Source organism: Myotis nattereri (genome assembly GCF_964212035.1).
Source record: "Myotis nattereri genome assembly, chromosome: 8".
NCBI classification, from domain to species: domain Eukaryota; kingdom Metazoa; phylum Chordata; class Mammalia; order Chiroptera; family Vespertilionidae; genus Myotis; species Myotis nattereri.
Genome location: NC_138083.1, coordinates 91,704,021 through 91,725,326, shown reverse-complemented (window position 1 = coordinate 91,725,326; position 21,306 = coordinate 91,704,021). Strand labels below are relative to the sequence as shown.

The 21,306-nt window shown below is 50.1% G+C and overlaps 1 protein-coding gene across 1 annotated transcript in view; it reads right to left on the bottom strand.

Annotated features, from left to right (window-relative positions):
• The window catches only part of CDH2 (cadherin 2), a 198,508-nt gene extending 177,452 nt beyond the window's left edge, over positions 1 to 21,056 (bottom strand). Inside the window, exon 1 of the mRNA XM_081096965.1 lies at positions 20,776 to 21,056. Within this exon, the coding sequence (XP_080953091.1) occupies positions 20,776 to 20,835 (60 nt within the window). The 5' untranslated portion in view covers positions 20,836 to 21,056. The remainder of the gene's footprint in view (positions 1 to 20,775) is intronic.
• Between the last annotated feature and the right edge of the window lie 250 nt (positions 21,057 to 21,306).

Here is a 21,306-nt window from a genome sequence, read left to right as displayed (position 1 = left end):
AAGACCTAATGGGACACCCCAGTGTCTTCATAAAGATGCTACTCAGATAGGAAAGACAGAGCATGGCTGGTACCCCAGCACTGCTCCCCACAGCGGGGGTGGGGAACATCGGCCCCCGGGCCATATAAGGCGCAAGAAATCCTTTGTTCTGGCCCTGCCAGCGCCTTAGGGGTGAGTTCATGACATGTTTGACCACCGATAGCAGCTAGTTTCTAAGCTGATAATTCAGTACAGCCCACGAATGAGGTTATAAATAGCCAAGTGGCCCTTGGCAGAAAGAAGGCTCCCACCCCCGCTCTGCAGGGACTCGGGAGCCAAAGGCAGGCTCTGAAGGGCAGGCGTGGGGAGTCTGGAATGCGGACTTTCCACACGCAGACCACCTACGACCTGAGTTTGAACCCCACCCGTCGCTGACTGGCTGTGACCTCAGAGAAGTCCCGACCCCGTGTGCACGGAGCGTGTAAGCACAGCACCCGCTCACGGCAGCGTGAGGAGTGGATGAGGTCAGAGAGCGAGGCACCAGGACAGACTGGCACATGGCTATGCAGGGCCTTAGCTGTTAGCAACAGTGGGATTCATACTTTATGACATGAATCTAACTCGCAGTATATTTGTCCTACAGCCCATTTATTTTTACTTTTTAAATTTTTTATAGTATTTTATTTTTATTGTTGAAAGTATTATAAATGTCCCCTTCCTCCCCCATTGGCCTCCTCTAGCCCCCCGTCCCCCCCAACCCCAGGCCTTCACCCCCCTATTGTCTGTGCCCATGGGTTATGCATATGTGCACACAATTCTCTCCCCCCACCACCCCCTCCACCGGGCGCCTTCCCTCTGAGATCCCACAGCCTGTTCCATGCTTCTGCGTCTCTGGATCTATTTTGCTCATCAGTTTATTCTGTTCGTTAGATTCCACATGAGTGAGCTCATTTAGCGCCGGAACTGGCTCTGCGGAGCAGGTAATCTGGGCTCTCTTGTCTAAAACACAGATTCCTAGATCCCAGCACAAGATTCACTAAATAGAGTCTCGAGAGATGTGGGTGGGTCAGTATATTTAACGAGAGCCACACGCTCAGCTCAGCCCGTACCTCCACCTCTGAAAGCTTTCTGAGCTCCAGGCGCAGCACATCTACCTCCCGCCTCGTCTGCAGGCCTCATAGCTCAGCGACAACAAAAAGGAACCCCGAAGCCTTGATCCTCCCGGCTCCCACCAAAACACATGGTCTCCTAGTCGCTGTGTGCGATGGACACTGAAGCCTCAGCCGTCCTTCAGCCTGATCAGCAGGAGAGCTCGGCCTGGTGGGCATGGGGCTCTCTGGTGTGAAACCCCCCCTTTGTTTGTAGCTGGGACCCAGCGCACCGGCCCTGGGGTGATGCTCCTTCTCAGGGTCCTGGGGGGCAGAGGCCCAGCTGCCCAGCCCCGCCGCCCTCACCATCCGCTCCCCCACCATCAGCTCCCCCACCTTCAGCTCCCCCACCATCAGCTCCCCCACCTTCAGCTCCCCCACCTTCAGCTCCCCCACCTTCAGCTCCCCCACCATCAGCTCCCCCACCTTCAGCTCCCCCACCATCAGCTCCCCCACCATCAGCTCCCCCACCTTCAGCTCCCCCACCATCAGCTCCCCCACCTTCAGCTCCCCCACCATCCGCTCCCCCACCTTCCGCTCCCCCACCTTCCGCTCCCCCACCTTCAGCTCCCCCACCATCAGCTCCCCCACCTTCAGCTCCCCCACCATCAGCTCCCCCACCATCAGCTCCCCCACCTTCAGCTCCCCCACCTTCCGCTCCCCCACCTTCAGCTCCCCCACCTTCAGCTCCCCCACCATCAGCTCCCCCACCATCAGCTCCCCCACCATCAGCTCCCCCACCATCAGCTCCCAGTTGGAGTTTCCATTTCCTCTGACAAGCATTCACTCTGCTCCTCTGGCCGCAGCGACCTTGTCTGGGGACAGGAGGGTCACAGGAGCGAGGCGGCGCCTGCCTGTTCGCATCAGTCCGTGGGCTCCCGGCTCTGAACTCGGGGTGACCTGGCCTTTGTTCTGGTTAACACGTTCCCCAGTCGCCCCGCTAAGCTTTAAAGCCCTGGGCCCACCGCGTTTTTAGGTCCCCATGGTCATGAGCCCTTTTCCCGCCACCCAGACCTGCTTCCCCATCTCCCCCAGCTCACCCCTACCTCCAGGCTCTGAAATGCTCCCCTGAAGCCCCACTGGGCTCCTCAGTCCCCACGCCTCTCGTCTCCTTCCTCATCCGGAGCAGCTGAGGGTCCCGGCTAAGAATCCCGCACCCGAAAGCGGCCCAAACCCAACAGAACCTTTCCCTTCTGCCCTGAAGGCCGCCGGCTCCCACCTGGGCTCTGCGGTTCCATCACCTCTAACTTCACCCACGGGCTGTTTCCCCCGAAGCACCCCGCTCGGCCTGTCCCTCCGGGCGCTTTGGTGAGACTAGATCAGTGATGGCGAACCTATGACACTCATTTTTTTGGTTGATTTTTCTTTGTTAAATGGCATTTAAATATATAAAATAAATATCAAAAATATGTCTTTGTTTTACTATGGTTAAAAATATCGAAAAATTTCTGTATGTGACACGGCACCAGAGTTCAGTTAGGGTTTTTCAAAATGCTGACACGCAGAGCTCAAAAGGTTCGCCATCACTGGTCTAGAGTAAAAGTCCAAGTGTGACCATAGAGCAGCGGTTCTCAACCTGTGGGCCGCGACCCCTTTGGCGGTCGAATGACCCTTTCACAGGGGCCGCCTAAGACCATCCTGCACATCAGATACTTACATGACGATTCATCACTAGCAACATGACAGTTATGAAGTAGCAACGAACATAATTTTATGGCTGGGTCACAACAGGAGGAACTGTGTTTAAAGGGCCGGAAGGTTGAGAACCACTGGCATAGAGGGCAATGCCTGCCCTGCTGGAGCCCCTTCCCACGTGGAAGGAACTCTGCCCACTCCCACCCCCACCTCTTCCCACGCCCATCACTCAGCCGCACCCTGCACCGGGGCTCCCCAAGCCTGGCCTGGTCCCTGCAGAGGATCCAAAAGTGCCAAACGACTCACACTGACATCACGTGCCTTCTCGCTCTCATCCTCTCAGGGTGTGAACTGCCATTTCCGGAGGCGGCGTGATGTGCGACGCCCTCACACACACACACACACACACACACACACACACACACACACACACGGCAAACGCAGCCGCAGATGCGGGGAAGCAACCGCCTTCCTCTGTTGAGCTGGCCACGAGGAGATGTGCAAAAACAGACAAGCACTATTTTCTTCTTCCCACTAACTTCACTTTCCTGTTGTGAACAATGCAGCCAATTGCTCATACACACCGGGATCTGTGTCACATAGGGAACTGGTCTAATCGTTTTTAGCGAATTCCATGTTCTGTAACTTTATCAGTTTGATGTCTGGTGTGCTACACACCGACAGACAGCACCCACATTACAGGAGCTCACTGGGGGCTCAGGAATGTCTAACGGCGTCTAAGGGTCCTTACACCCAGCCGCTGGGACGTGCAGCCCACAGAGCAGTGGCCTAGACTGAACTCATCTCAGGGGGACTCCCAGCGGCCGGCCAGCCCCACCGGCCCGTCCGCCTGGGAGTCGCAGGCCCACAGGAAACAAGCCGGTGGCCTCCCTGTCCACGCCGGGAGCTCACAGGTCATGTCCGGGGTTCCCTTTAGCAACCGGTAAAAGCCGCGCCCTCCAGCCTGCCTTGATCCGAACCTGGGGGGTCTTTGCCTTTTCTGAATGTTGGCCTTCCTGGCTTCTGTTTCACTGGATCCAGACCTGGGCGCAGGGAGCAGAGGGCTGTTTCCTGGGTCCCATCAGAGACGCTGGCATCCTGGGGTCGCCTCCAGGGACCATGGGGAATGAGAAGGAGTCCCACGCTGGGGAAGGAAACACCCAGGGAGGCCCGGGGCTGCGGGCAGGGAGAAGGGGCTTGCGTGGGCCTGAGCGGCCTGGGACCGGCTGGCTCGCAGCCTCAAACGGGCAGCGTGGCTGGTTTCAGAGTCGGCAGGTGGCTCAGCAGCAAGAGGCTGTGCCGCCTCGGCCACAGGGGGTTCCGATCTCCATGTGTGACCGCAACTGACGGTGGCTGCTGTTCTCCAGGGAGGCGGCTGTGTGAGAGGCGGGGCCTGGAGCAGACCCCGGGCCCCAGGGAGGGCGACAGGCCAAGGACCTCAGAAGAGGCAGGGCTCACCGGGACCTCAGCCGAAGGTCCGAGGCAGGTCAGCGCTTCTGGAGGGACCGCGGGCCCCCGGCCTGAATCAGCAGAGACCCTAAGGCCAGGAAACGGGGTTATTTCCACCTCTATTGCCAAGAGACTAATGAACAGAACAATATTTGCTATTTTTTTATATTTTTTAAAATATATTTTTATTGATTTCAGAGAGGAAGAGAGAGAGAAACATCGATGATGAGAATCACTGATCGGCTGCCTCCTGCAGGCCCCACACTGGGGGTGGAGCCCTGACTGGGAATCGAACCGTGACTTCCTGGCTCACAGGCTGACGCTCAACCACTGAGCCACACCGGCCGGGCGGTATTTGCTGTTTTTAAGTGACAGTGAGATGCTGCCACTGATGGGCAAGACTCAGAAATGCCCCACCGCGGTGGCAAGCCCCGCCTTCTGGGGGCGCCTTCCTTTGTCATCGGCAGATTCACTGTCTTTAAGCCCTCCTTTCCCCTTTGAACTCTGTGTTTAGTGCAAAGGCCACGGATCAGCGCAGGAGGCCTGGCCCGATCAGCTTTCGGGGAAGGTTAAGCCGGGCGAGGCCATCCCCCTCACCCGCTGCTGGCTCTGCCTGGTCTTTGGGGCCCTTCGGGACCCCCTCCGGGGCACAGGTTCGCCTGGATCACTCTTCCCGGGTCGGGACTGGCTTGTGTTCTAATGCTGGAGGCCCTACTGCTGCCCGGACCCAACTGCCCTCCAGGCCCTACTGCTCCCCCCCACCCCCCCCACCCCCCCCCGCCCCACTGCCCTCCCAGCTCTACACCGTCCTCCAGGCCCCTGAGGTCGGAGCGCCCTGTGAACAGTAAGGCTCCCCATCTTCTAGGAGCTCCGCAGGTTGGGAGCAAGAATGTCCTGACAGCAGCCCTCCCCCTCCCCCGGGGCCATCCCTGTGCTGGCCTAGGAGCACACACCCAATGGTAGGAACAGACACAACATCTCCTCCAAAACCTGGGGAGGAGCCTTATTCTCCCTGCCTGCAGGCAGAGGGCGCTACACCAGCAATGCCACCCCGACCTGCTGAGCTCTCCCCGAGCTGGATGAACTGCCTGGGCCCCTGGAGTCCGGCCCCACCCCTCCACCCCTCCCACCACCTCACCCCTCCCACCCTCCCACCCCCCACCCTCCACCCCCCACCCCCGCAGCCCCTACCCACTCCCCACCCCGGGGGCCAGCCTGCCAAGCAGTGCCAATACCATTATGTCCTGGGGGATATGCAGAGGCAGGAACCCCAGGCGGAGGCGGCCCGCATGGGCTGTGCTGGGTGCGGTGGGGGGATGGATTCTGAGACCTGACCCATTCAGGCACATTCTCCAAGCCTGTCTTTATCAGTCGTAAAGATTGTATCTGGGTTCCCTATCTGCTCACTCTCTTGCTGTCTTATTTGTTCAGGACGTAGATGGATAAGAAGCACTATTTATTAGGTCCCTTCAAAGACACTAAACTACCTCTCAAGGACTCAACATTTCTGAATACTTAAAGGCCAAGGCCAAGAGATCAAACAAGAAGCCAAATAAACGCTTGTGCTGCCAGTGGCGCCAAAGGCCACTAGGATGAACGCGAAGGGCCTGAGAGCGACAGCCAGCTTCTCGGGCCCTTGGGGAGCCCATGGCTTCTCGGGCCCTTGGGGAGCCCATGGCTTCTCGGGCCCTTGGGGAGCCCATGGCTTCTCGGGCCCTTGGGGAGCCCATGGCTTCTCGGGCGCTTGGGGAGCCCATGGCTTCTCTGGTGCTTGGGGAGCCCATGGCTTCTCGGGCGCTTGGGGAGCCCATGGCTGGGCGCAGTCCCATGAGCCTCTCGGGAACGGGCTGACTGACTCTGGGCCAAGCTGAGATCAGGAGAAACAGGGCGATTCACAGAACCAGCAACTCCTCGTCCGCTCGCCCCTTCTCTTCACGCCACCACCCAGGGGCAGCAGGACGGAAACCTGTCCTGCTTGGGCTCAATCTGGGAGAGTCCCCACTCCTAAAGCCAAAGTTTGCTCCCTACACTGGGGTCCCTCAGGTCCTCATTCCAAAGTCCAAGTCCTCAGAGCTGGAGGAGACAGACTAATCTCCTTGCTTCCCACCCACCCTTCCGCCACCCCCCAGGGCGTGCCTGTGGGCGAATGGTTTACAACAGGCTTTGTCCAGGCCTCTGTACAATGGATTCGGAGAAAAACGCCTCCCTCCCTCCCTCCCCGCCCTCCAGGGGTGTGAGGATTACCCGAGACAATGCCTGTGAAGTGCTGGCCTCCACACAGTAAGGCCAGGCAAACATTAGCTTTCATCAAAGGAGCCCCTTCCCAGAAGGCTCACCGTCCTGGAAAACACCCCACACAAGCCAAGGCTGAGAAACCTTCCCCAAAGGGAATGGGAAACTGACAGCCAGGCCAAGCCACAGGCCCGTGACAGACTTCATGCACAGGCCGGGGTTCCGGGGTTCCGGGTACCTCCAGGAAGAAGGAAAGGCCAACACAGACCGCCACGTGGGGTGGGGGACAAGAAGAGATAAACCAGGGAACGTACATGCACAGCCCATGGACACGGGCAACGGGGTGGGGAGTGGGTAGGGGCTGGGAGGAAGGGGGGAAGAGGGAGAAAATGGGAAATACCTGTAATGGTATCAAACAATAAAAATATATTTAAAAAATAATAAAATCAAAACCATCTCCACCTCATTAGTAACCAGGGGGATGCAAGTGGAAACTAAAAGGAGATAGCAAAATGCAGCCCACTAGATTGTGAAAAACGTTAGAGTCTGACTCTAACACGTATACGAAAATTATGAAAAGAGAAAAACATGTAGAGTTTGGAACACGGGCTCGCATGACCAGCCGGTAAAGATGAGCACGCATGTGGCTTACAGCCCCGCAAGTCTATGAGTCCACTCCGTGGTGTGCAGTTCAGAGAGGACCCGCATCCCATCCCCTCTACACACACACCCAGATAAAAATATATATGTATACGCAGAGGTGGCAAAATCACTTTTAGAAAGCAGGGAATAACTGTTAGAAAAACAAACATATTGGTACCTCTAGATCAGTGGCTCCCAACCTTTCTTTGGCCATGCTCCCCTCCCCCCAAGCACCTCTAACATCTTGATCCCTCCCCTCCCGCCCCCCTCACATATAATTCTTAATATTCAAAAAGTGAGCCCCTATTCACATGGAGGAAGCCTAAAAGGCCATTAACTTGGTCTAAGCAAGCTTCCAAAGAACATGGCACCCATGAAAGACAAAAATAAAAGAATGAAAGGACAGCTGAAGTCCTGAGGAAGACATCACTGAGAAATTGTTCAAACATAATAACAATATGAAGTGATATGAAAAAATAGCAAATAACGTTTCAAAACATGTAATAGAGAACTGAAATGCATAAATATGTCACAATCTATATTTATATGCTGTCTAGGAGGCCCCTAGGACCGTAAGAAGTGCACTCCCCCGGGCTAGAGGGAGGGCATGGGAACAGTACTCTGGAGACTCCCAAGGCCCTGGCACTATTCTGTGTCTTAACAAGGCTGGTAGTTACGCTGACATATTTTATATACTTTATTGCTTAAGCTGTGAAAATACATGCTTTATATACTCCTCGACATGTACAATATTTTGCAATAGAAAACGTGTGGTGTTTTTTTTTATGGTTGAACTTCATACATATACAAGATAGAACCGATGGCAATCTGGCTTTAAAACTGTTTTACCTGCATTTAAATAACTGTCAAACCTAGAACCCAAGCTCTGCCGTCGGCTGCTGGCACCTGAATGCTTTATCACTTACTGAGGTCACTTCCGGCACTGTGGCGTAGCCCGTCTGTGCTTTGGTGTTCTCATATGTAAAATGAATATGGTTGTGGGTGTGGTTTTTTCCCCAAATTAAATGAGTTAATACATGTAAAGTACTTAACACAGTAAAGACCGAATGAGAGGAAGGGAGAGAGAGAAACACTGGTGTGAAAAAGAAACGTTGATCAGCTGCCTCCCGGACACACCCTGAGTTAGACCTGCCACCTAGGAGGAATCGAACGTGCAACCTTTTGGTGTCCAGGGAGATTCCCAACTGGGCCAGGCGGCCAGGGCAGCCCATTCGATCTCCAGAACAAGCTTACCAATGGGCACTGAGGGCTAGGAAGGTCAAATGCGTTGTCCAAATTCCACCACAACCAAGTGTCAGAAGATCCATTCCTGACCCTGTGCTACACTGCCTCTCTCAGCTGCTAACCCAGGAAAACTGGAGAGAGAAAAACAATGAAACCTAAAAATCTACGGAAATATCATACTTGATAAAGAAACCACTGTTTCTATTTTCAGAAAAATAGAAACTATATTGATAAATGATAGTTGCCCACATGTTATTATGTTGTGTTATGTATATAAAATCAGGGATGGGTATACATAAAGCAAGACCCACTACTTCATACCACACACAAAAATAAGTATCACACAAGTGAAATATCTCAATGTGAAAATATGAACACATAAATACAATGTGATATATAGCATGAGGTCTAAGAAGACTGCATTTGGAGAAGAATGGTTTCAATTTATAACTTGGCTCACCTACCACCGAACAGTATTCCAGAAACTACATATATATATATATATATATATATATATATATATAGCCTGCTGCACGAAAATTCATGTACTGGGGGGGGGGGGGGGCGTCCCTCAGCCCGGCCTGCACCCTCTCGCAGTCCAAGACTCCTCAGGGGATGTCCACCTGCCGGCTTAGGTCTGCTCCCTGGCGGGGATCAGGCCTAAGCTGGCAGTCAGACATCCCTCTGGCAGCCTGGGGACCCTTGGGGGATGCCCACCTAATAGCTTAGGCCCGCTCCCTGTGGGGAACAAGCCTAAGCCATTAGTTGGACATCCTTAGCGCTGCTTCAGAGGTGGGAGAGGCTCCCACTACGGCTGCTGTGCTGGCCAGCCATAAGCCAGCTTCTGGCTGAGAGGAGCTCCCTCTGTGGGAGCGCACTGACCACCAGGGGGCAGCTCCTGCATTGAGTGTCTGCCCCCCTGGTGGTCAGTGCACATTATAGCAACCACTGTTAGGGTCAATTTGCATATCACCCTTTTATTATATAGGATATATATATACATATACACAAACACACACATATACACAGATATATATCTGTGTATATGTGTGTGTGTATAAACATTTGTTTATCTTAATTATGAAGAATCAAGGCTCGGGAAAATAAGGATTCTGAATTCTGACAATATCCATTACTTATGCAAATACTAAAAAAAGTAGCCCCACCGTTTTTTCAAAATGCTAATAATTTCAGGCCATAAAATGTTAGAAGTGGTTTGATAATCCATTTTTATCTACATTTAAATATACCGCTACCCCCCTTTTAAACATAGCTGTATTGAGACTGCCTCAAATAAAGGTAAGACCATAACCCAAATCATGGAATAATTCAGTTTTATTTACGAGGTACTTAATTATAAATCAGCTCATAAATTAAATCGATGGTTATGATATTCTCCCCAAATGTTCCTAGTTATCTGTCAAACAGAAAAGACAGAACTGTAAATAAACTGTAATGCTGAAAACACAAACACTGTATGTAAACGATCACTTGTCTGGTAGAAAAACTATGTGTAGGGATGAAACACAAGTAAATACAAATTATATAGCAATGAGCTAAGGCCAGACAATGTGTACAACCTTTTTAAATACTGTAAAAGCAGGCCCACATGTGTAAGAACATCAATAAATGAGGGCTGCCTTGAAGCAACAAATCCTTGGTGGGACATTACTTCTGGAATTTAATCCCTTCGACCTCATCATTATGCAAAAAATCCTCCACCTAGAATCCAGATCTACTCAGCAAGCATTATAAATGGAGAGGAAAGGCCTCTAGGAAAAGATCTTGGAACAAGTATGCACGCAGCATTCTTCATGGCAACCTTTCATATACTTAAAAAATCTACACAGCCTGGCATGTATGGTTCAGTTGGCTGGGCATCATTCCTTGCACCAAAAGGTTGTTGGTTCGATTCCCGGTCAGGGCACACGCCCAGGTTGAGGGTAGGAGGCATGGAGGAGGCAGCCAATGGATGTTCTGCTCTCTCATTGATGCTTCTATCTTTTTTCTCTCTCCCCCTCTTTCTAAAAATCAATGGACTGTTGAAAAAGGTATTTTTAAAAAGTTAAAAATCTACACAAACACAAAAGAAGGTCAACTGTACCCAAAGATGCACTGAACAGCTGGGGAAACGGGCAGTTTGGGGAAGTATAACCCCTCCTTATAACCTTTTTTTAATTAAAAATAAAGCTGTGTAAGGCCTCATTAAGAAGTGGGTCACTACTAAGTTCAGAGAAGTCATTAAGAAGCACCGCTTGAGATTAGAATCTGTTAACACTCAAACCGTCTGCTTGAACACTTCAAGTCAAAAAGACATTTAGTTCTTCGCCTCCATCTTCCTTCTCCTAAAGAGAGGCTAGAACTCACTGAATTCCAAATACGTTTGGCTTTTGACCGGAGCCATACTGCCAAATTACCAGAATTACAGAAAAAGATGTCTGAGTTGGAAAACCCACAAAAGGCATCTCGTGGCTGGGCACCATAAACATGCCAGTGACCTTGAGCTGCAATGGCACCGTTGATCCATTCTTTTTATGTTCTTTTTAAATTTTTTTTCAACTTCCTTAACTTCCCGGATGTTCCTCTAGTGTCAATGAGTCTTTCCTAACTTTGTGACTAACAAAATAGATGGCACGAGAATATGGGCAATTTTACAAATCAAGTGGAAGATGATGCCAGACACAAAAGGTAGTATCGTGTAGTGTATGCCTTCATAAATATGTCCCAAAACAAGCAAGCGGTCTATTCCAGTGGTCCGCAAACCAAGGCTCGCGAGCCACATGCGGCTCTTTGGCTCCTTGAGTGTGGCTCTTCCACAAAATACCACGTGCGGGCGCGCACGTACAGTGCGATTGAAACTTCGTGGCCCGTGCGCAGAAGTCGGTTTCGGAAAGGAGATAGACGAAACAGTACACAAGACGAGTGTGGATGGGAGAGTGGGAAGGGATCGACCTCAGCGAATGTACCTCAGTCAGATTGAGGTCGTTTTTAGCAAAGGCCAGCTTAGGAGGACCCTCATTAAGTTAATAACAATGTACCTCCCTATATAGTTTAAGTTTAAAAAATGTGGCTCTCAAAAGAAATTTCAATCGTTGTACTGTTGATATTTGGCTCTGTGGACTAATGAGTTTGCTGACCCCGGGTCTATGCTATTAGAAATCAAGTCAAGAATTACCCCCGGAGGACGATGACCTTTGGAAGAGGCTAACCCTGGGTGCCAGCAGTGCTGTGACCCACCCGTGGCTGATTCAACTGTACGTTCCACTGGGGACCATTCAGCAGGCTACCCCTCTGGGTGCACTTTCCTGTATGCAACCGATGCTTCCATCAACTCTGTGCCACCGCGTGAGTGATGTGTGTGAAATGTAAACAGTGAATCCCTGCCCTGTACCATGGGAGGAGGGCATGAGAACCCCACCTTGGAGACGTGGGCACCTGGAAGGTTCTACAGGGGGTGGTGCCAAAGGCGGTGCAAGAGGCGAATATTTCGGCTGCACAAAGCATTTTTCATTTTCCCCTGAGCCAGAAAGCCATGGAGAATGAACTTCAGACTCCAAACCATTGTGTTAACCAGTTAAGACAACAAAAGCAAAAATGTAAATAAGTGGCCATAGTCTCCAATTTGTTCAAGATTTATGTTAAGCGGAAGTGGGTTGTATCCCCTGTAAACTTAATAAAATTAATGTTTTTTCAGTCATTTATTTCAGAAGTCACTGAAAAACTGCCCAATCAAGTAAGAGGCATACTGCTGGAGATCAGAATCCAGCCAAGTGTATCCACCCGCCAACAACTGGTCGAGTTACAAACAAAATAGTTCTAGGTTTTCTCAACAGCAAGCAAATAAATCAGGGACTGCACTGAGTCACTCACAAAACACTCCCAGGAACCTGTGTGTAGCAGGCCCTTTTGAGGTCTGGACATATATTTTAAAAGCTGACAAATGATTTCTTTTGTGGAAGAAAAAGTGATTTAAACTATTAATGGAAAAGGTGCCATTAAACCTTAAAACATTTCAAAACCTAGTGATAGAATCTCTTGAATTTCTTTTCACACAAAAGAATGTGGAAAAAAGGTTGTTGTGTTTTTTTTTAAAAAAATATGCATAGCCTTGAGAGTTCCTGTAGGCTGCTGGGAAGTATTTTAAGTTCCAGGATTCACACAAAAGAATTACTTTTTGAGCACTTATCAGTCTATTATTTGATGATCAAGACAATTGGAAGAACATTATAAAACTGACTCTGAATCATTTCCGTAAGATATTTTTTCCTTCTTTCGCTAAGAGAACATATTTTTTTTTAAAAAAGTGAAAATCCTAACCAACCATTAAATGTTAGTTTCACATTCCAAAATAAATATTAATATTTAAGGTCAAGATGAAATAGAGAATGTAACTCAAGGGCCAACTACTGTAGCCCTGGCTGGTGTTGCTCTGTGGTTAGAGTGCTGGCCCTGGCCCTGGCCCCAGGTCTAGGGTTCACTTCCCGGTCAAGGGCACATACTTGGGTTGCAGGTTCCATTCCTGGCCCCAGCCAGGAGGCAACCGATGGATGTGTCTCACATCAACGTTTCTCTCTCTCTCTCTCCCCTTTCACTCTCTCTACAAATCAGTTGGAAAAAAAATATCCTTGGGTGAGGATTTTAAAAAAGTTAACTACTTTAATCTTTTTATCAAGTCAGTAGAGATAAAGTGTAACTATGTCCCCTAAGTGTCATATTCAAGGGGGGCCAGCCTGGGAGAGAAAAAAGCCACGTGCTCTACAGTGAGGTTCCCCTCCACCATGACGGGGGGTGTTTTCCTCTGGATTCTCACAACATTCAAAATGCCTTGCATTCCAGTTTCATCACTTCTAAATGCAATAAAGCCACCTATCTCTGCGTTACAGAAATAACTATCTGAGATAACTCCCTGAAACTATGTGAGGGTTGTTTAATTAAAATGTATTTAATTAATTAGTACCAAACCTTCATTTTAAGGTTTAGTGCTAGGGGGTTTGCAGGCCGGCCACGCCTCCGCTTTGTCAGGAAGGACGTCCGGAAGACGTCCGGTCTAATTAGCATATTACCCTTTTATTAGTATAGATATTTGAAGAGGTAGCAGCAAATACCTCACGTTTCCATGGTTGGCCCTGGCGCATGTGCTCTTCAGAGTTCTGAACTAATGACAATTACTACGAATAAAATCAAGTGTGAAATGTCTTCGAACTGCACATGTGCAAAAGAAAGGAGAGAACGCTGAAAGGGCAATGCTAGACCCTGACTGAACGCAGCAGAGCAAAAGGGCTGCATTTCACGCAGCAGAAGGAAAGCTGGGTGGCATCAAACTTTAACTTAATAATGAAAAGAGTCATTTACATCATTTCACATTTCCAGTTCCAGGAACTTGTGGAATACTAAAGATGGTGTAGACCAGGGGTCCTCACACTACGGCCCGCGGGCCACATGCAGATACAGATATTGTATTTGTTCCCGTTTTGTTTTTTCATTTCAAAATAAGACATGTGCAGTGTGCATAGGAATTTGTTCATAGTTTTTTTTTTAAACTATAGTCCGGCCCTCCAACGGTCTGAGGGACAGTGAACTGGCCCCCCGTTTAAACAGTTTGAGGGCCCCTGGTGTAGACCATGTCCCTTTAGTTAACCTTTTTTTTTACTATTTCCTGAATCCACTAACACATTAAATAATACATGGAAATTGGGATAGAGGGGGAATCTGGGTTTAAATATTTTAAATTATGACTGTGAAGTAACTTTATCTTTAAATTAACACAGAAACCAATATTAAAACCACAATATATAGTTGTACACTATGGTCAAGTAAGATTTTAAAAATAACATAAAACAAATATTAAAATTGCAATATACAGAACTACATAAGTGCACTGTTACTCCAGTATTTATTTTATTATAGGCAGGTTTATTTTGGAAAAGAAGACCTAAGAACAGATCGTGGATGGAGCCCCTCTCCAGGTCCCTCTGTTATGAATGCCATATCTTATTTATAACAGCACCTCCGATTCAATAGCTCAAGCTGCTTTAAAAGCACTGCCGCTTGGGAAAAACCCACATTACATACTTTACTTCACGTGGGCAACAGCAGACCAGAACACACTACACTCACGTTCTTCTGTGTCTCAACTGTAGACACTAGCAAGATCCCTTTAAACGATACTTTCACGACCAGAAGAGAGGAGAAATATTCCATCAGCCAAGAGAATGTCAGAAATATCACAATGGTTTAACCAACTGGTATAATCTCTCCGGCACAGGAAACTCAGCTCAGCGTGGTCATTCCCGGATACAACATGGAAACGTATCTATTATTTAACTATCCACTAATTTAGCCAATCTTCCTTGGGGCCTACTTATAGCTCAGCTTTCTATAGGTTGTTCTCAACCCAACTCCAGAATGTTCTAGCGTTAGTTTAGGTCATCCCCACCTTATTTCTACGCCGCGTGACTTTCTGTTCTTCAGCGTTTCAGCTTCTCTCTGTGGCCTTTGTCCAGTTTCCCTTCATTCAGAAGCCCTGAAATCCCACTGATCATTTTGACTGTCCTTCCTTGTAGCTGTGCTAGGTCCATGCCAAAAGCATTGGGTGGTTTCATAAGCCTTTTCTTGACCTGGAACTAGAACTGAAATGTTCTATCTCACACAGGAAGGGTCTGAAATCTGACTGCACGTTACCATAATTTATTAAATTGGTGCTAGTGATAGGTTTTCAGAAATCAACTAACCCAATCTTTTGTAATTATTTTAAAAAAAAGGCTTCAATGCATATCCTTATATAGGTACACACAATATGTGTACATTATGAAAACAGACTTATCTATAGAAAAATAGCCAGAGGAGGACTTGCTAGATCTGAGGGCTATCCTAGTATTGTTAACGCGGACCCACACCACTGTATTGGGTGATACTCATGAAGGCTCGGGACTCTCAAACATTCAAGCACAAACTTAACAAAATGAATAATTTTTCTTCGTAATGTTACACTTCCCTGCCTTTAATACTAACCGGCCCCAGTCTGCAAAAAGTTTATCTTTAGTAGTCAAAGCAGTACAGCCAATGAGAAAAATTACGTTTAAAAGTCAAGCATATAAAAAATACGGAGAATGCCATATGATGTATTGTTACTGGCCCTACAATCATTCTCCTATCACTGTGAGAGCCTGAAAATCCTTGCCCTTCAAGTGAAAAACTGAAGTCATTCCGAAGTCTCTATAAAGGAGTAGTTGGGATGTTTTTAAAAGCTGCAAGAATCACAGAACTGAAAAGCCCCTTAGAGATCAACAAATCCACCCAGGCCCAAGGTTTTACTACTGAGAGAAAAGAGGCCATGGCCGTTGAAGGGAGCAAACCACATCTGGACCAGATCAGCACCCCAGACATCCTGCCCTTGACACTTGACTCTACGAGCTCCTGCCCGAACCACCTCTGATGACACACACCAATTAACTATCAGTTGGCACTTCATGTCAAACAGATACATGTTAGAGGGGACACACATGCAGACAGCAGTCCTCAGCATGCGTGTTGTGTGTTTATATATGCAACCCACAAAAATGGGTGGGGCTCAGCACATAGAGTTGGAAGCTCAGACAAGTGCACTGAGTACTAAAAAGAGTAACAAGAAATGAAAACTCAGCAGTATTTACGCCTAACCTCGATTTTCTTTTAAAAATTGCATTATAACATCAATCATAATCTGTATGGCCAATTATTTCCCAATTCCATTTAGCTCCTACATTCACCTTCCTCCACCTACTTTAAACCCATCACTTTACATATGTAGAAGATATAGCTCTTAATAAAACAGTGATCTGCCAGGCATGAATAGAGTTGTTTAATTAAAATTTATCTACAGTTAGTAAAATACACAAAGATTAGCATCTACTCAAATTCACTGACATAATTTGCTGAAAAAAATAAGACAAATATAAGTTTTAGTAGGAAAAAAAAAACAGAAATGTAAGGCATAATGGTTTGTTGGTACAAATTGTGTTTCAATTATAGTTCTTAACCTAACTTGAAAGTACTTAGGTTCTAGAAGGTTCTATCATATTAAAGGCAGATCCAAATTCTAAATCTATCACATTTTTTAAATAGTTGACAGAATTCGCCACAAGTCTGTGCAATGCTTAAACTTGATTACTTTTTGTATTTGAGCCAACATAACAAATCTGAATAATGTTAACTTGGGCAAAATGAAAGTTTATGCACAGACACTTCATTTCTTAAATAACAGCTCTGATTTTTTTTTTTTTTAAATCACTCTTCTAACTTGATACTATCCCTTGGAAAACAGGATGGGGATATGAGTTACTAAGAATTTTTTAAAAGGCATTTTAAAGCAAGATTAACTGTTGCTTTAATCTTGACATTTCCCGATTAATAACCCTAAAGCTTAATGAGGCACAACAGACTTAAGAATTGAAGATTTTTTGCCAAAACCGGTTTGGCTCAGTGGATAGAGCATCGGCCTGCGGACTGAAAGGTCCCAGGTTCGATTCCAGTCAAGGGCATGTACCTGGGTTGCGGGCACATCCCCAGTGGGAGATGTGCAGGAGGCAGCTGACCGATGTTTCTAACTCTCTATCTCTCTCCCTTCCTCTCTGTAAAAATAGAATTGAAGATTTTTAATGAAAAAGGATATTACGGACAGTTTGGTGCAACCCACCGTCACCAAAGTAACCTGTTCCAGGAAGACTTCGGTCTCTCCGTGGAAAAAAGTGCGAACCACCTAAAAAGAACTTCCTCTTACAGCCTCAGTCCCATGTTCAGAAGGTCACAGCAGACTTCGGTACAGGAACGGAAGTCAGAGTACACTCTGTAAATAAATTCTGAATTTGCAATTGAGGCCTAACAAATTTTTAATATAAACTTTACATTATATTTTAAATATACCTATAAAAATATCTTAGGGTACACAAATTATTATGTCCCAAATCACACCTAGTCAGTCTGCAATGCACTATCTAGGAGTGATAACCACAGGACACAAGATAAGTGCAAAGATATGCATAACTATGTCTAATAAGCAGAATAAACTGTGAACACCAACTATTCTCCTTACCTTCTCGAGAACTTATAACAAAGACACATGAAAATCAAATCAAACACGAACACATACATATTTTATACTTCAAATGATGACTGCATTCTAGATTTTCCAAATCCTAAAAAAAAAAAATTTATATACGATTCATGTTGAATATTAATCTCTTCAAAGTCTCTACCTAAGTCCATGAAAATCACACATGGTTAACGCATCCCTTTTCATATGTCCTCATCCAGGGCTGAAGGCCGGACCCGTGTGATAAGACTATGATTCTAGAATATCTATGGACGTCAAGGTGATGTCCTTGATGCATCGGAACACGTACAAGTTATTTAGATTAGAACAGCAGAGCTATGCCATTAAACTGTGAACTGGAAAAACAAAACAGGTTTCTAGTCTAACAACTGCTTGGTAGGTAGTGAAAGTAAAATTGATTGTTCCCCCTGATGATAAATCTGTTCATGGATTTGAAAGTCACTTGTATAATTTTTTTAAAAAGCTTTGGTAAGTGAAGTCTAATGCTCAAATTTTACTCTTTTTTTTTAATATAACGGACATACTAATACCTCAAGTTAAAGTCAAAAAGAGAGAAATTTTAAATACGTAAATCTAGGTAACAGAACAACAAAACTCCCAAAAAATATCTCAAAGTGAAAAAAAAAGTGTTCAGAATAAAAAAGGTACACTTCCGTTAAAAATTAAAGGTACAAAGTCCTTTCTGAATATTCAATTATTCTTATTTAACTGTTCTGAAAAAATAAGGTTGCCCTGGATCTACACTAATGACCGACTCATTCTCTTTTCTAAAACTCTTGGCTCCTTAGTCTGGCCTGGAAAAAAAAATCAGACTGAATAGCAGCTGACTGCAGAGAGGCCATTTCACCTTGCAGACCGATCTCTGCTCTTCTGGGGTGTAAAGCGGGCCTGCAGCACAAAGTCCTGCCTAATCTCAGAGGTACAGCCCACATGGCGCACACAACCCTAAAACTCATGTGGCAGGGACTGCCCGCTTCCCCTCCCCATGACCTTGCAAATCACTCCCTGCCAGGGCTGGACCTGCACCCACGAATTACAAGGCCGCCAACCAACTTGATGACAAAGTTGTAATTCCCCGTTCCCTGGAGGCTCAGAAAGGCCAACACAACTCGGTCTAAGAAACTGAAAAGATCAGCATAATATCTGACATTTATAAACGGGACTTTTAAAAAATACTCAAGGAAAAAGGGAGATGACCTGCAAAAGTCACACCTGACTTCAAGGTTTAGTGACCAAAAGAGGAGGTGAAACTGTAGGGGTCCCACCCAGCCCAGTCCCCTGGGATCAGTGGCCAGGGACCTTCTCCTCCAGCCCTGACTTCGCTGCAGGGCATTCAATTAAAACTTACTTTCCGACCAGAAAGTTAGGAGCATGTACCACCTACTGCTGGCTCACACTCTGAGGATATATTATGGTCAAAAATAATACTTCTAGAAATAAGATTTTTTTGATCTGCTGCGTCTCCTTTGTTAAATAACAAAGAGAGAAAATATCTGATGTGCCCGGGATTCATGAGTTTACCCTGCCTTCCCCTTCACTTCAAACACTTGAGGTGGCACTTTCTTCCTCCTTCCCCTTCGGCCGGCCTAACCTCTTTAATGAACCCCGTTTTAGAGAAAAAAGCGGCAGCGAAGGGACAGGAGGTGAGAGGAGGCAGGGTGTGCGCCTGAGGATAAAGGGCGGCTTTACAACAGGAGGCACTTTTGTTAGCAAGTGACTGGCAGGCCTCCTCCCCCAGTTAAAAGAGATCCCAGCCGCTCCCCAAAACGGCAGAGGCTAAAAATGTCCAGCGAACAGTCCTGAAACCCCAGGTCCGGAGAGAGGCCAGTGGGGGGAGGGGAGGGGGAGAGAGAGAGAGAGAGAGAGAGAGAGAGAGAGAGAGAGAGAGAGAGAGAGCAGAGCGCAAAGAACAAAAGCAGAAACCCAAGGAGAAAGGAAAGATGGGACCCGGGCGGCCAGAGACCATGGGAGGGGAGCCAGCCCGCGGGTGGGAGAGAAGATGGGGGGGGGGGGGGGAGACCGCGCGGCCCTGCAGGCCCGGCTGCTCTGCGCGCACCATGGACAGGGCTCGGCGGCCGCGGCCCGCACCCCTCCAGGGGGCGGTGGGAGGAAGCGCGAGGGCCCGGGCGTCGGCCCGTCCCGCCAGCCGCCCGCAGCCCCCTCCCCGGGCCGCAGCGAGCCGGCCCCGATCCGTGAAAACCACGAGGGGGTGATCCGCACCCTCCGTCCCGGCCCAGCCGCCCCAACACAGCCACACTCCCGAGCCGCGCGGCACTTTTCTGCGGCCACCGGCGGCCCCCCGGCAGCGGGCGGGGCTCCGGGTCCCTCTGGCGGATCCCCCGACACCCTCGACCGCAGGGAGGGCCGACCCGACCCTCCGCAGCAGCGGGTCCAGAAACGCGCCGTGCGCGGGGACGGGCTCGGACCCCGCCCGGCCCCCACCAAACGCAGGGGTCGCGGCGGCGCGCGGCGTCTGCTCCCGGGACGGCCGGCCGGTGGCCCGGGCACCCTCCAGCGGACGCGGCGGGGAAGTTGGGCGGGCGGCCGGGCTGGACCCGGAGCAGGTGCCTCCCGCGGCGGAGAGCCCTCCTCTGCCGACTCCCAGGAAGGCCGGCGGGCACCTCCCGGAGCGCAAAGTGCCAGGCGCCGGCGAAGGCGCCCCCGGGACGCACGCGGGGCAGGGGCGCAGGCCCGGGAGGGAATCCTCGCCGAGTAACGGGACTTGTCCCGCAGGCGGGACAGGGGCGCGGGCCCGGCGAGGTTCCCAGGCGCTGAGCCGCACGGACTCCCGGAGGCCAAGAGGCGCGGCTGCTCCTCCCAGGGGGACCCACAGCACATGGTGGGCCGAGAGCAGCCGATGGGGAGGCGACTCCGGGCGGGCGAAGACAATAGGGCAGCGGCGCCCGCGGGCACCCGAGGCGCGGGGCCAGGGTGCGGTGGGTGGAGGCAAGTCCCGTAACTCAGACACCCGAGCGAGCACGGCTCCGGCAAACTCGAGACCCATCCCGGCAGAAGCAAACACGCAGCGAAGGGGGCAAGTGGAATCCGAGGGGCCAGAAAGCTGCGGAATCCGAGGGCCACCTTCCCTCGCCCTCCCGCCGCCGGGGCAGACCCCGCGAGCGCGCGCAGCCCCGAAGGAGCCGCGAAGGGGGCCCGCGATCGCCTCTCCGGGACGCGCCGGGAGAAGCGCAGGGACCGGCCGCCCCGCACCCGCACCCGCCGGAGCCTCGGGTCCGCGCCGCTCCCGGCCGCGCGGGGCCGCACCTTCCTCCCGGGTGCGCAGCCGGCCCGCAGCGGCGCGGGGAACAAAGGGACCGGGCCGCCCGCCCCGCCCGCCCGCAGGCCCGCCCGTACCTGGAGCAGGGCCGCCAGCAGCGGCAGCAGGGTCCGCGGCGCTCCCACGATCCGGCACATGGAGGCGGAGAGGGGCCGAGCGAGGAGCCGGAGGCGGCGGCGGCGGCGGCAGCACCGGCGGCGGCGGAGAGAAGGCTCCAGGCAGTGGCCACCCCTTCCCTCTCCTCCCACCCCACCCCCTGCGCGCCGCGCTCCCCGCCAATGGAGAGCGAGCTGGTGACAAATAGCGGGCCGCGCAGTCCGCGGGACTCGCACCAGGAGTCATAAAACAGACCCCGGGACCGGGGCGGGGGGCAGGGCGGGGGGGCGGGGGCCGGGGGGCGGCGCGAGGGGGTGCGCGGCGGCCGAGGGGGCAGCGGGCGGCTCAGCCGGGCCGAGCGCAGCGGCCGCCGGAGGGATGCAGGCGGCGGGCACCGCGCCGCGGAGGATGCGGAGGGGGAAGTGGAGCAGCGGCTCCGCAGCGCGGTCTCGGGCTCGTGTTTTTGTTTTGTTTGTCGCCTCCGGTCCCCGCTTCTGGGCCGCTCGCCACGA